Source organism: Mustela putorius, unplaced genomic scaffold (assembly GCF_011764305.1).
Source record: "Mustela putorius furo isolate JIRA1106 unplaced genomic scaffold, ASM1176430v1.1 tig00000174_pilon_pilon_pilon, whole genome shotgun sequence".
NCBI classification, from domain to species: Eukaryota; Metazoa; Chordata; class Mammalia; order Carnivora; family Mustelidae; genus Mustela; species Mustela putorius.
The window spans coordinates 887-16,826 of record NW_025421304.1 but is presented as its reverse complement, the minus strand read 5'-3'; the positions used below and the strand labels follow the sequence as shown (position 1 = coordinate 16,826).

Here is a 15,940-nt window from a genome sequence, read left to right as displayed (position 1 = left end):
GTTATGGGTGGCACCTTGCACACGTAATGTTGCGGTGCTTCTGAACAGGCCCACGAGGCAGGTTATCAATGGCCTGATTTTACAGATGTGGAAACTGAGGCATGGGAGAGCTCTGTCACTCACCCAAGGTACCATGGCCAAGAAGTGTGGGAGCCAGAGCTTAGGGGTGGGGAGGACACTGGGAGGGGAGGTCCATGCCCCGGCTGTGGAGTCTGGGATGACACACTGTCTCGCCTTCCAGGGGGAGCCTCCATACTCCAGTCACTCCAGCAGCAACACCCTCTCCAGCAATGCATCCAGCAGCCACAGCGATGACCGCTGGTTGGACCCCCTGGACCCCCTGGAGCCAGAGCAAGACCCCCTCTCCAAGGGGGGCTCCAGCGACAGCGGCATTGACACCACCCTCTACACCTCTAGCCCCAGCTGCATGTCCCTGGCCAAGGTTCCTCGGCAGGCCAAGCCACACAAGCCTCCAGGAACCATGGGCCTCTGTGGGGGCGGACGGGAGGCCGCCGGGCGGTCCCACCATGCAGACAGACGGCGGGAGGTCTCACCAGCTCCTGTGGTTGCTGGCCAGACCAAGGGCTACCGCCCGAAGTTATACTCCTCAGGCTCCAGCACCCCAACAGGCCTGGCGGGGGGGAGCCGCGACCCGCCCAGGCAGCCTAGGTAAGGCACTGCTCCCTACCCTGGTCCTTCAGGGAGTCCTGATCACCATCCGCTCTCCCCACAGTCCTGACGGTGGGGTTCCCCCGCCTACACACAGGGTCATAAGTGGATTGCTTACACACTGGTTTGCTTCCAAAGTTGGGAGGCTTGTGGACCCCCCACTACAGCCCATCATTCAGCCCTCACGTACCCTGGGTGGAGGGAAAGAAGCTCCTGGCTGTCTGCTTCATCTGTCTCTCGTTCATTCTGACCCTCGGTCTCTGTCTGCTTAAGACTAGTGGTTTTATGCTTTCTGAGGGTAATTGTACATGTTCGGGGGGCCTTTGGTTGGAGGTAACAGGACATCTGACCTACAGTGGCTTAAACAAATTGAGGTTTTACAGGCCCCTGATGGGAAATCCAGAGGGCAGAGCCAGGTTGGTACTGCAGCTCAGGGAGGGCCTCAAGGCCTGGACCTTGGGTCTTCGCATTTCACTATTCTTACCCTGCTAGTTGCAGCTTCCTTGTCTGTGGTTTCCGTGGTGCCCATGGGGTGCATGGAGGATCACTTCTTGTGGCTCCCTTTCTCTGGAGAAAGCGAGAGCTTTCCCACAGGCCTTTGAGCAGGTGGTCATGAGGAAGTCTGAGAGATGACAGTTTAGCCTTCCAGCCCCTGGAGGGCTGTCAAGCACAGACTGCAAGACCCCAGTCGGGAGTTTCTTTCTTTCTTTTAAGATTTTATTTATTTATTTGATAGAGACACAACGAGAGAGGGAGCACAAGCAGTGGGAGTGGGAGAGGGAAAAGCAGGCTTCCCGTCAAGCAGGGAACCCGATGCGGGGCTCGATCCCAGGACCCTGGGATCATGACCCGAGCCAAAGCCAGATGCTAAACAACTGAACCACCCAGGCATCTCCAGTCCAGAGTTTCTGATTCAGTAGGTCAGAGTGGGGCCTGAGAATACGAATTTTGTTAAGTCCCTGGTAGATGGTGATGCTGCTGGTCCAGGGACTGCACTCTGAGAACTACTGGTGGTGAGGCAGGCAGGGGCATAAGTGAGAAGGAGCTGGCATTCAGCGGTCAGTCTGGGGCCTAGACTGCATACACCTTGAGCATCGGGTGAAAGCCGCATACCATCTCCCAGGAGAATGCGCAGAGGTGGGAAAACAGTTCTGCCCTCACGGGGCTCGGGGCTTATGTGGTTTTGGCACATGTGTCCCCTCTAGGTCTGCAGCCCCAGGCAGCGATTCCTGTGCTGCCGTCCCCAGTGCAGACCCCGGAGGCCCCAGCCTTCCTTCCTTTCCCCGCCACACCTAAGCAGGAGCCAGCCCAGGACCCCCATACAGGGGGCGGTGGGGGGGTCCTCTCCTTTGATTCTCTCCTTTGCCGGCCCTCAGACATACGGCCTTTGTCCACGCAGAACTCCTGCACCCAGGCAGTGGCCTTAGGCCTTGACCACAACCTACAGTGGATTTCGTCTGTGTCTCTGCAGAAATAGCTGTGTTTGTGAAAAGGCAAAGCAAATATGCCCCAAACAATGCTTAGCTTTTGTGTGAAGCGCTCTGAGGTAATCACATCAGTTGAGAATGGGAGTACATCTTGACACCTCCTTAAATGATCTCATGACTTAGTGGTGGTTCTGACAGATTTGGAAACTACCATGTTTGAAGGAGCCCATATTGTGGGTGCCCCCCAACCCTGGTGCCCGACCTCCCTGAGTCAGGAGCCCAGAAGGGTGAAGGCAGAGAGGTCTCGAGTCCCAGTGAGCTTAGCCTTTGGCTCAGTCCACCTCCCCTAACAGGTGGTTCTCAGTCATCTGAACTCTCGGACTTTTGACCAGCTCTTTCGTCCATTAATTTTTCCATTTGTTTCACTCACAGATCTTTCTTAGGGATCTTTTAGGTCACAGGTGCTGGGGTGGAAGCTGATACCAAGATACTGTATCTCAGACAGATACTGAGCAAAAGCAGATGCGTCCCCCAACCCCTGTCCTCGTCCGTCTCCTTTGAGGGAGACAGACAACAATCAGGCCATCACTGAGGCAAATGTCAGAGTGTACCCATCCAGAAGGCCTCTGCGCCAGGAGAGTTCTGAGTGCCACGGGGGTCCCAGCCCTCAGCTCCCATAGTCCTGTGCTGGGCCTGGGACCAGCTTAGTAAATCTGAGCAACGGGAGGGTTTTGAAATCTGTGCTATGAAGGCAGCAGGCTGGGGAGGAGACTGTGGCTGAAGCCAGGGGGTGGGTGTAAAATTACCCTGTGTCTGCCAGAAGGATTTGCTGAACCCAGAAATGAAGGGAATAAAATGGGAGAGGAGCCCACTACAAAAGAGGGCCCTGCGGTTGGGAGCTTTAATTTGCATACAGACAATTGATGCTAATTGCAAATCATTCTTATCTACTCATTAAGCTGCTTCCCGAAGTTTTCTCCTAGGCAACCAGGCTCTAGAGTGGAACAGCATTTCCCAAAATGGGGTGCTCGAGGTGATTTGGGTGGTACAGGAGGAAAATGTGTTTTTTTAAATGGATATATGTTTGCTTTAATGAGTATTAGGAAAGTGTTCCCCGCCCATCCCCTGATACCATCTTGGACAAGTTTAAGGAAAATTAAATGAGTTGATTCAAGATACATCTGCCAGTAGACAAGAGAACGGACCTCCACCAGGGTTCAAGCCCTCCCTTTGCCTTGCCTTGGCTATGCGGCCTTGAGCAAATGACTGAACTCCTCTGGGCCTCAGTTTCCTCATCTGTAAAATGGGGGATAAATCACATAATCTGCCTCCTAGGGATATGGTAAAGATTGAATGAGCTCATGTTTATGGGATCCTCAGGACAGTATGGGGCAGCAGACCTTGAACCTCCTGTCATTGAACTCACAGGGGATTGTTCTAAAATGAATTAAAATCAGAATATTTCTCTAGAGTTGTGCTTATTACTGGCAGTGCTGGGGACATCACAGTGACTTGAGGGCTCAAAGTCCAACAGGGGAGACAAACCCATCCCAAGACAGTGACAGCGGGGAGTGGTCAGTGCCCTGGTGGGGGATGCACCTGGAATGTGGGACCCCAAAGGGGGGCCAGACCCCATTGTGGAAAGGGCTCTCCTAGAATAGGGAGGACTAGTGAGGGTAGAGTGTCCCAGACAGAACATGTGCAAGTCCCACGTGGGTCCTGCTCTGCTGGCCCGCCCACAACCTCACCATCTCGGCAGGGAGCCAAGTTCCCTGATGGTCACTGGACACCTGCGCCCTAGAGGCCCACACGCGCCTCCGCCTGCCATGGCCGCACTGCCCCTGGTCCCAGGCCACCCACCAGCCTTGTGTTCTTGCCATCATTAGTCTTCTTCCTTGGGCTAAGCCATGGGCACAGCCTGGTGCACAGCCGCGGCTCCTCGAGGGCAGGCAAGCCAGCTCCACAGCTGCCCCTGGCTCCACTTGACCAGTCCTTCGTAGCGGAGCACACACACACACACACACACACACACCCGTGTGTGTTTGCACAGCGAGGGCCCATTGTGTGCCCGGCCGCCTTCTGGGAGCTGTGGGCACGCAGGGCCCCTGCTGTGCTGACACTGACCAGGTACCAGGGAGACAGCAGGCAAAGAATGATGGAAGTAATGACTGGATTGTGCTAGAGAAAGGCCTAGGGAGAAAAGACCCACTGGGATCTGAGGGTGGATGTGGGGCAGGGCTGGAGGGAATGTCTGATCTCGTCTGAGGGGCAAAGGCGGTTTCCGTGAGGAGGGGTCATTTCTGCCAAAGGTAAAAGCAACAGAGGGAGGAGGGCACAGTTGAGTGGTCTCCAAGGGGCTGGTGATACATTCTTGACCCAGGATCCAGTTATATGGTGTCGGCTTAGTGACTATTCCTTCAGTTGTATGTGTATGTTTTGTACACTTTGCTATATGTGAGCTATTATGCAGTTTTATAAAAAGAGAGAGAGAAAGGGGCTCCTGGGTGGCTCAGTTAAGCATTTGACTCTTGATTTCAGCTCGGGTCATGATTTCAGAGTGGTGAGATGGAGCTCTGCATCAGGGTCTGCTCAGAGGGGAGTTGGCTTGAGGTCCTCTCTCTCTCCCTCTCCCCCTCATCCCTCTCTAAAATAAACAAAATCTTTTAAAAAGAGAGAAAGGCAAAGTTGAGGTGTGGAGAGGGTGTTCCTATGAAAGGTAGCATGTGGGGGCGCCTGGGTGGCTCAGTGGGTTAGAGCCTCTGCCTTCGGCTCGGGTCATGATCCCAGGGTCCTGGGATCGAGCCCCGCATCTGGCTCTCTGCTCCCTGCTCCGCAGGGAGCCTGCTTCCTCCTCTCTCTCTGTCTGCCTCTCTGACTAGTTTCTCTCTGTCAAATAAATAAAATAAAATAAAAAATTATTTAAAAAAAAAAAAAAGAAAGAAAGAAAGGTAGCATGTGCAAAGGCTCTGAGGTGGAAAGGAGGGTGGATACCGTCAGGTCACTGAACCACAGGCTCCTTGGCTCAAGGGTAGAAACTCAGGGGGCAGCTGATGGGTTTTGGGGGAGGTCAGCAGAGGCCAGACCATGCAAGGTCCTGTCATCCACATTACAGAGTTTGAATTCCATCATCAGAGCTACGGGCAGCAAAGAAAGTTCTCAGCAGCAAGAGCAGTAGAAGCAGATTTATGATTTGAAAGATGGTGCTAGAGATGGGTCTGGAGACAGCCACAGGGACGGGGCTGATGCTGAGATAATGAGGTAAAAGGAAGGGGCCCAGACCAGGGGACAGAGTAGCTGTGACCATGTCAACAAGTGGTTTGGCTGGGACATAAGGAGGGAGGAAGACACAGGTCCAGGATGCTGCCAGCGAGCTGAGAGTGGGGAGGCTGCTGCAGACAAGGAGTGGTGAGGTTCTTAAGGAGAGGAGAGTGGGGCAGGTCCCCACCCCTGAGAGAAAGGTTATTCTTACCACTAAAGCACCCACTGTGTGCCAGGGACTCTTCCAAACATGGTGACATGGCAGGGAACAAAGTCAAGGGTTTCTCTTGTGGAGCTGACATTCTCTGGCTAGAGAGCAAGACAGACTGACAGCTGAGGAACCACGTGATCTCCCTGAGCTGGGTGCTGATAAGGTCTGGGGAGAAAAAACCAACAGGATGGAGAGCTGGGAAGTCCTCTCGGAGGAGTTGGTGTTTTCCAGGAAGTAAGGGATCGACCCAGGCAGAGGAAGCAGCAAATACCAGGACCCTGAAGGGGAATTCATTTGCAGTGCCTAAGAAATGGTCAGATGGCTAGAGAGGGAGGAGCAGGAAGTCAGTTTTGCAGAGCAGGCCAGAGCTGGGTTCTGGCAGGCTTACGGACCACGGTCAGCTGCTGGGATTTGGTTGTGAAGGACGTGGGAGCCATGGGAGGCGTGTGAATGCATAATCTGACTTCGGTTTGAAAAAGATTATTCTGGACAGTTTGAAGGGTAGAAGGAATTGAGTTTGCCCACAAACTCCGAGGACTGCCAGGAGAGGGATGGGCCGTGCCATGCCCAAGCAGGGAAACAGCCAGCCCTGCCCTCCCCGAGTTCCAGCCCTGCTTCAGGAGCTGCAGGAGCCTGTAGCAGCTTGTGCCTGCCATGGGTTTCAGGGACTTCGCAGACGCTCTCCCCAGACGTTCGTCACGGGAGCCCGGCTTCCAGGCACACAGCCAGGCGCCAGCGCCTGCCGTGGGCACCGCAGTGGGCCGAGTGATCCCAGGCAGGCAGCCACCTGGCCCCCCGCCCTCTCCGACGCAGCGCATGCCCCAAAGCTTCCTGGGTTTCCAGAACAATTTGTCAGAGCTGTGAGGGGTACTCAGAGGCTCTCTGCTCCATGAGGAGCTGCCACAGCCAGGCAAGAAGCAAGTGGCTTTGCTTCCCCAGGCTGGGCCAGGAGGGAACCTCAGGGATACCATTCTGGGGACACAACCCTTAAATATAATGCGAGGGCCTCGCATCCACCGGGGTCACATGTGACAGAGACCCACTTGGAGAGTCCAGTCAGCCTGGGCGAGGAGTCCAAGCCCTCTCAAGGAAAGGTGGGAGCAATGCAAAGGCCCTGAGGCCAAAATGTTTCTGGCTGGGAAGAGCTTCCAAGTGGTTGGAGCCTGGTGAGCGGGAGGAGCTGAGGGCAGAGGGGGCAGGCCAGGTGGTGTAGGGCCTTGTGGGCAGAGGAAAGGACTCTGACTCTCTCCTGAGCAAGGCGGAGCCCCATAGGGTCCTGGGCAGAAAAGGGCTGTGATCCGATGCAGGTGTTCACAGGTTCCTCTGGCCATGTTTGGTGGGGGGTGGGCAGGAGGAGGCTGTTGCAGTGATGGGGGGCGTGGGGCAGAGGTGATGAGCCCTGATTGGAATCTGCATCGGTTTGAGCCCGTATCTTACCCTAGAGCATAACTCCAGCCACAGGCAGGGACTGATGCAACACTCCAGGCCTGCCAGATGCCGGGCTGAGAGGCCAAGGGCGGTCTAGCAATTAAGGCAAAGCCATGAGGGGTACATGGGGGAGCAGTGTTATTTCCCGGGCTCTGGAAAATGTCCAGGTTACAGCTCAACAGCTGACCCAGCTGTATGACCTCCAACAAGGCTACTTAGTTTCTCTGTGGCTCAGTGTTCTCATCTGTAAGATGGGATTAATAATGGGATCTGTGGTCTCTGGCTGCCCGAATGAACCAACATCATGCATTTAAAGTACTTCGCATGGGGCCTGAGACACACTGGGTCCAAAACCATCCCCCCCCCATGCTAGGTTTCGTTTGTACTTACCACGTGTTTATCATGATTGCCGTTGTCCTTGAAAGTGCAGGCTTGTGGTTAAAAGCCTGGGTTCTTGAGCCAGACTGGTTGTGTCCTGGCACCCTCGCCTACTAACTGCATCATTCAGGACAAGTTATTTCATCTCTACGGGCCTCAGTTTCCCCACTGAAACATGGGTATGGTGGTGACTCCTGCCTCATGGGCCTGCCAGGATGATTAATGGAGGGACACCTGTAAGATGCCTAGAACAGGGTACCGCCATGCTCACAGGCACAGCCAGCTCTGTCCCTGCCTCCTGAAGGCCTGTCACCCACCCCGGGCCACCCACCAAGACTGAGGGGTTGCATGTGTGAGTGCAGCTCTGGCTTCTCCAGCCAGCACATGGTTTTGTCAACTTTTTTCCAAAGCCACAAAATCTTTTCCTCCCACAAAATCCAAAACACGCCCCTGACACATAACACAGATATGCATAGCACCTCCCGGCAGGTGGGGTGGGAACACAGAGCAGGACACCCCCAGCCCAGTCCTGGCCAAACCTGGAGCCCCAGCTTTTTGCCCCTGGGCACACCACATCCCTTCACAACTTTGCACATGTGACTTCAGGCCATGGTGCTGCTGTCCCTCGTTTCTCAGAGAGGACAGGCTCACTGAGGGGAAGGGACCTGAGCTAAGGCCACCGGGTGGTGTTGGGAGCTGGGGTTGGGACCCAGGTCAGATGAGCGGGGCAGCCCGAGTTTTCGTCTACCTCATGGTGCTCCCTGCTTTTCAAGTCCTGGCTGAGGACTTGTTGGTGCTTCAGAAAGGGATCAGTAGGTGGGGTAAGAACTCCCCCCTGGGGCTGGACACCTGGACTCATGGTCCACGGATGTGTTGGAAGGGGCACCCACTTCAGGGCTGGGATGAAAGACACAGCATATTCTGGGGGATTGTTTTGTGCTGAGGCCATACTGTGTGCAAAGCCACCATCCATCCCTGAGTCTCAGAGACACTGAAGATGGGGACACAGTCATGGGCATGCCTTTAGCTACAAGTTACAGAAATCCCCAGCTCAGTCAGACATCTGTCCTTGTTCATAAATAAACCTACCTCATTCTTTGAACTGGCTGCATAATTTTTTTGTTTTTGTTTTACATTTTGGGTTTTTTTTTTTTTAAGATTTTATTTAAGAGTGAAGGAGCCAGGGAAGGGGCAGAGGGAGAGGCAGACTCCCCACTAAGTACTGCACCCAGCCAAGCCTGCCAGAGGGGCACGGGGCTCAATCCCAGGACCCAGGGATCACGACCTGATGCTTAGCAGACCCAGGGATCACGACAGATGCTTAGCAGACCGGGCCACCCAGGCGCCCCGAACTGGCTGCATCATTTTTGAACATCAAGATGTGCTTGAAACTTTTGTTAATCCCCTGTTAAAAGACATCCAGGCCAGGTCTAACATCCTTTTTTTTTCTTTTAAGTTTTAATTGATTGTCTTAAGTAATCTCTACATGCAGCATGGGGCTTGAATCCATGGCCCTGAGATCAAGAGGCCCTAACTTTCTCGATTACACACAGCACTGCGGTGACCATCCCCAGTGACCGTTCCCGATGACCATCCACAAGTACTTGGGCAGACTTTTCTGTGGCACAGATTTCTGGGAGGTCCCACGTTAGACTGACACAGCTCACCCTTGAGTTCTCGGCTCAGGTGGCACTGCCTCCCTGGGGGGGCCTCCTGATCACCCTGAGGTCCCTTCCTGATGTCCTACACTCCCTGGCTCCCTGGGCATGGCCCCATTAATAGATGTTGCTAAATCTTAGAAAGCATATCTAGTTAGACCTTGCTTCTTTTAGTCCTGTCTGACAATCTCTGTCGTTTGCTTCTAGTGCTGAAACATTCACTTTTAAGGAAATCTTTGATAGCAGTTGGATTTACAGTCCCCGTTTTGCTATTTTCTGTATGGTTACTCTCTTCCCTGCTCAGTTCTTTTATTTATTTATTTTTTAAAGATTTTATTTAGTTGAAGGGTGCCTGGGTGGCTCAGTCAGTTAAGCGTCTATCTTCGGCCCAGATCATGATCCCAGGCACTTGGGATTGAGCCCCACATTGGGCTCCCTGCTCTGCGGGGAGTCTGCTTCCCCCTCTCCCTCTGCCTGCTGCTCTGCTTGCTTGTGCGCACGCACATGCTCTCTCTCTATCTATCTGTCAAATAAATAAATAAATAAAACCTTTAAAAAGGTATTTAGTTGAGAGAGAGTGAGAGCAGGACGAGGGACAGAGGGAAAGAGAGAATCTCGAGCAGACTCCACGCTGAGCAGGACATTTAGCTCAGTCTCACGACTCTGAAATCATGATCTGAACCACCCAGGGCTCCCGGTGACCTGTTACTGCCACCTTTTGTATTAAGTAAATTTATTTACTTAATAAATACTGTTTGGATTCATACTGTTTGGATTCCACTTTTTTTTTTTTAAGATTTTATTTATTTATTTGACAGAGGGAGAAGGAACACAAGTAAGCAGAGGCAGGCTGAGGGAGAGGGGGAAGCAGGCTCCCCACCAAGCGGGGAGCTTAATGCGAGACTCGATCTCAGGACCCCAGGATCATGACCTGAGCCAAAGGCAAATGCCCAACCGACTGAGCCACCCAGGCACCCCGGATTCCACTTTATTTTTTGACCATATTTTTTTAGCTATTATAATATGCATCTTGACATTGTAGTTTAGATCTAGTAAAATATAGAAACTTTTCTCCATGGGCACCTGGGAGGCTCAGTTGCTTAAGCATCCAGCTCTTGATTTCAGCTCAGGTCATAATCCCAAGGTCATGAGATCGAGCCCCACGTTAGGCTCCCTGCTGAGCATGGAGCCTATTGGGTTTCTCTCTCTCCCTCTCCCTCTGCCCCCTCCCCACCTCTCAAGAAAATATATGTGATTTTTTTTTTTTATTTTAAAGAAATAAACTTTTCTTCAGTGTAACCACATTCCATTTCCCATCCTTTGTGCTATTTTTGTCATTTTATTACATCCATGTATGTTATAAGCCCAACAAGAAAGTGCTGTTCTCCTTTTACGGTCTTACGTCTTTAAGGATATTAGAGAAGAAATAAGAAAACATGAATCTGCAGTCTTATTCTAACCCACAAATTCACCATCTTTAACCTTTCGTTTCTCTGTATGGATTCAGGTCACCATCTGGAGTCATTTTCTTCTTTCTTGTTCTTTTTTTTTTTTTTTTTTTTTTAAGATTTTATTTTTAGGGGCGCCTTGGTGGCTCAGTTGGTTAAGTGGCTGCGTTCAGTTCAGGTTATGAACCCAGGGTCCTGGCTCCCTGCTCATTGGGGAGTCTGCTTCTCCCTCTCCCAGAGTCTCTCCTCCCTCTCATGCTCTCTCTTTAGCTTACTCTCTGTCTCTTCAGTAAATAAGTAAAAAAATTTTTTTTTATTTTTAAGTAATCTCTACCCCCAGTATGGGGCTTGAACCTGCAACCTGAGATCGAGGGTCTCATTCTCTGTGGACTGAGCCAGCCAAGCACACCTGGAGTCTTTCAGCCCAAGGACTTCTTTTATTAATTTACCAGGCAAATGAGCTGGCATCGATTTTTCTCTCTATCAGGGAATATTTTTATTTTGCCTTCATATGTGAAGGATAGTTTTGCTGGATAAAGAAATCTTGGCTGGTGGTTTCTTTCTTTCTGCACTTTGAAGATATTCCATACCTTGTTTCAAAGAAGTAGTCAGCAGTTAATTATATTGATATTTTGCTTTATGTGATGAATCCTTTTTCTCTTGAGATGTTCAAGGTTTTTATCTTACTAGGAGCTTTCTGGATTGGAATGTCTTTGTATTTACCATGCTTAGGGCTTGTGGGGCTTCTTAGGTGTGTAGGTGAATTTTTTTTCATCAAATGTGGGGAGTTCTCAGCGATTATTTCTTTAAATAATTCTTCTGCCCTTTTCTTTTTTTTTTTTTTTTTTTTTTTTTTTTTTTTTTTTTTTTTTTTAAGATTTTATTTATTTATTTGTCAGAGAGAGAGTGAGTGAGAGCGAGCACAGGCAGACAGAGTGGAAGGAAGAGTCAGAGGGAGAAGCAGGCTCCCTGCGGAGCAAGGAGCCCGATGTGGGACTCGATCCCAGGACGCTGGGATCATGACCTGAGCCGAAGGCAGCTGCTCAACCAACTGAGCCACCCAGGCGTCCCTCTTCTGCCCTTTTCTCCCCTCTTTCCAAAACTCTCGGTGCACACATGCCCATATGCTTGATTCTCTCCCGAAGATTTCGGTATGGTGGATATCCTTATGCATTGAGCTGGGCAGGAGGATGGCAGGAGCCCCAGCCAAAATGCCCCAGATTCCCTCACTTCTTATCTAATGTGCAACAGCTTTTCAAGCATAGAAGACTCTCAGATTATCATACGCTGTTGGTCCATTGCCAGAGTGCCAAAATGGTTATTTTGTCAGTCTTGTGCTTGGGGGGAGAGGATTTGCTGGTCTCCTCATTTGACTGGACCCCACCCTTTCATGTTGTTAAATTGACCTTCACAAAGCATTTATTGACTCAAACCCCAGAGGCATTAATTTTCTCAAATGCATCTGACTTGAAGTGGAATTGGAGTTTTATCTGAAAGTTTCAAATTTTATTAAATTTTATTTAAAAGTCACTTTGTGGGACACCTAGGTGGCTCAGTGGGTTAAAGCCTCTGCCTCCGGCTCAGGTCATGATCCCAGGGCCCTGGGATCGAGGCCTGCATCAGGCTCTCTGCTCAGCAGGGAGCCTGCTTCTTCCGCTCTCTCTCTGCCTGCCTCTCCACCTACTTGTGATCTGTCTGTCAAATAAATAAATAAAATAAAAATCACTTTGTCTCAGGGGAGTAAACAGTTGGGTCCCCAGCAGCTGGGTTCCAGTTAGCAGTGTGCCGTTCACTGTAGCACGAATACCAGGGGAATCCAGCATTGGGGATCGTGAGCTGTGGTTTTAGACTGGGTCAGCGGGAACGTTGTCTGATGTGTAGTAGGTACTCCAAAAAAATATTTGAATGAAAGAACTCCTTGGCAAGCGGTATTTTAGATTTAAAAAAAAAAGAGAGAGAGTTACAGAACAATATATTAATGTGATCCCAGTTAAACATACAGTTCTCCTTCTCCCCCCAAAAAAGTTCCTACCTCCCTGATCATAGTCACAGGTATATTTGTAATGCATAGGAAAAGGGAGAGAGAGAAAGGGAGAGGGCGTGCATGTGAGCGAGACAGCGAGCAAATTGTAAACCATGGATCTCTCTAGAGATGGACAGGGAGGACCCACACCTTCAGCTGTGCAGCTGTGCCCAGGAGACGGAATCTCAGGGTGCATCCACCCACAGGTGATTCCCACATGTGCTAGAGGGCATTTCTGAGGTGGGACTGGGGGCCTTGTGGGCGACTTCCCCTTCTCTCTGCTCAGGATTCCATACTGGAATTTTCTACAGCAGCAGTGTATTTGTATCTCTCTTGTGTGAAGGAACTTTGTTGTTTCCCAAGAGTAAATTTAAACCAATTGCTTTGGGGAAATGTGGAATGGATTCTGTTTATTTCTCTTGTTTTTATTCTGCAGTGACATGAGCTCGCGGGCTGGCTACCCTGCTCAGGTTTACAAAACTGCCAGCACAGAGACTCCTCGGCCCTCACAGCTGACCCAGTCCAGCCCCTTCCAGCTCTCCGCCTCCGTCCCCAAGTCCTTCTTCTCCAAGCAGCCCGTACGCAATAAGCACCCCACGGGGTGGAAGAGGACAGACGAGCCCCCACCACGGCCACTCCCCTTCACTGACCCAAAGAAGTAAGTCCTGGGACACCCAGCGAGGGGCTGCAGGGCCCAAGCCAGGCGTCTCTGGGTCAGGGGGGAAGAGGGCAACCCCTGCCTTGCTCCTTCGGCAGGGTGCCATGGGTATAGCTGTGGACAGAAACCCTTAGTTGGATATGGCCTTCAAGGAGCTGCTGAGCAGTAGACGGGATTTGGGGCAGGCAGAGCAGGATGGAGGCCCAGGAAGGAGAGGGGATGGCTTCAGGACAGATACACTTAAAGGGGAGCAGCCAGGGTTGGTTGGCAGACTGAATGCGGGCGGAGAGGAAGGGCGAGGTTGAAGAACATCCAGGTCCTGTAACTGGAAGGGCAGACTGGCCTTGAACTGAGATGAGGACTGAGTGAGGAGGAGGCTTCGTTGCGGGGAGCCCCCAAGTTCATTCCCAGTTTGGTTGCATTCGCGAGGCACAGAAGCTGTGAAGGAGGCATTCGGGTCAGGAGTCTGGAGCTGAGGGGAAACGTCAGGCTGGCGAGGGCAGGTGGGGTGTCATCAGCACAGAGGCAGAGGCTGGAGGCACACCCACGGCCAGGAGTGCGGGGAGAGTGGAGGAGGCTATGCAGGTCGGGCAGAGGGAGCCCTCAGGGTCCAGAGTGTAAGGCAGAGCCCGGGCAAGTGTGGCATCCTGGGAGCCCAAGTTGATGGGCCATGAGCTGACATCACTCTGAGCCTCATGGAGGTCTGTCAAGGGTACAGGAGAGAAGGGTTGGGCAGAATAGGAGGAAACCGTGTGCTCAGCTTGTTTGAAGCATTTTGCTGTAAGGCAAAAGAGAGAGGAATATGCATTAGGGAAGAATTTCTGTTATAAGTTAGAAGAATGTGGTATCTCACATTTACTGAATATTCACTGTACACCAGTTCTGGTTCTCAGCTCCTGGTAGATGTGAATTAATTCCCCGAGTCCTCACAACAGCTCTGTGAGGTGGACCTGTTATTCACCCCCATTTTACCCATAAATCACATCAGCTGATAAGGAATAGAGCTGGTTCTGGGAGAGGAGGGATTCTGACCTCCTCCCTCCGGTTCTCTGTAACGTCTTTTATGACCTGGGTGAGGCCGATCAGATGCATGGGTGACCCAGAGCTCAGAACGAGAAGGTTGGGGGAGATGTGGGTCCCTACAGACGTCAGCAGGTGAGCCCAGAGAACTCACCAAGAATCCAGTTCATAGACGTCACTGCTGGTCCTGGGCTGTGAGCCTCTGCTCTCCTGATCAGAACCTCCTGCGGCTTCCCCCACTCCCAGGATGGATGACCCAGGCACACGGGTGGCACCAGGCAATAGAATGGCCTGTGCTCTGCCCGGACCCTGCGTGACTGGCCTCCTCTCCCCCTGCCCTCCCATATTCCCGCTCTGCCCCTCGCTGTCTCTACTCCATGCCCCCGGCCTCCGCTGTTCCTCCCACTTGCCAAGGCCAGGCCAAGCTCGGGGCCATTGTCGGGGTTCTCTCATGCCTGGAGTGTTCTTCCTCCGGGTCTTGCAGCCATTTCCGGGGAGGGCTTGTTACGATGCCACCTCCTCGGATGGGCCCTCCCGACTGCATGTATCCCCACCATCACCCTGTCACTTTTCTCTGTTCCCCCTGGAAAGCAGGCACCACAGTCTTGGTCACAAGACGCTTGCAGGCTTCTGGTGCTCTGGGTCCTCCTTCGGTGAACGCATGGGCCACGCATCTCACTTTGATCTCACAGCAACCCCGTGAGATACTGCAAGGCCCCCAGTTTTTAGGGTGACCAGAGGGGCAGGCCCCGCGCGGACCCTGTTAGGCTCTTCCACGTGGTGGCTGTCCTTCCCCCTTGTGCACGCTAGGGCTGCCCTCACAAGTGCCGCAGATCCAATGCTCAACTCCTATAATGTATGGTGCTGCAGCTCTGGAGGCCAGACGTCCAAGGTCGTGGTGTTGGCGGGGTTGATTCCTTCTGAGGGCTATGAGGGAGATCTGTCTGCTCGCCCAGCGGTTGCTGATTTGCAGGCCAAGTATGGGATCCCTCAGCCTCTAGATGCATCTCCCCATTCTCTGCCTTCATCTTGACGTGGCGTCCTCCCTATGTACGTACCTCTGTGTTGATAACGCCCCTTTTTATTAGGACATCAGTCAGTGGATTAGGGTCCATCCTAACCATTTTGCTCTGGTTACCTCTATAAAGATCCTATTTCCAAATAAGGTCACTCAGATACTTGGGGTTCGTACTTCAGTATGTTTTTGGGAGGGACCCAAAGCACCAACTCTCAGGTCTTTTTTTTTTTTTAAGACTTTTTTATTATGTATATTTTTTTAATTAACATGTAATATATGTTTCAGGGATACAGATCTGTGATTCATCAGTCTTACACACTTCACAGTGCTCATCATAGCACATACCCTCCCCTATGTTCATCTCCCAGCCACCCCATCCTGCCCACCCCCCTCCACTCCAGCAGCCCTCAATTTGTTTCCCAAGATTAAGAGTCTCTTATGGTTTGTCTCCCTCCCAATCCCATCCTGTTTCATTTTTTCCTTCCCTATCCCCCAAACCCCCATGTTGCCTCTCACATTCCTCATATCAGGGAGGTCATATGATAATTGTCTTTCTCTGATTGACTTATTTCGCTCAGCATAATACCCTCTAGTTCCATCCACATCGTTGCAAATGGCAAGATTTCATTTCTTTTGATGGCTGCATAATACTCCATTGTGTATATATACCACATCTTTGTCCATTCATCTGTTGATGGACATCTAGGTTCTTTCCATGGTTTGGCTATTGTGGACATTGCTGCT

The 15,940-nt window shown here is 51.7% G+C and overlaps 1 protein-coding gene across 1 annotated transcript in view; it reads left to right on the top strand.

The window, feature by feature from the left end:
• Window positions 1–15,272, top strand: part of LOC101691954 (signal-induced proliferation-associated 1-like protein 3) — a 207,917-nt gene extending 192,645 nt beyond the window's left edge. Inside the window, exons 16-17 of the mRNA XM_045075894.1 lie at window positions 242–669; window positions 12,937–15,272. Coding sequence (XP_044931829.1) covers window positions 242–669; window positions 12,937–13,162 — 654 coding nt within the window. The 3' untranslated portion in view covers window positions 13,163–15,272. The remainder of the gene's footprint in view (window positions 1–241; window positions 670–12,936) is intronic.
• Window positions 15,273–15,940: the final 668 nt, after the last annotated feature.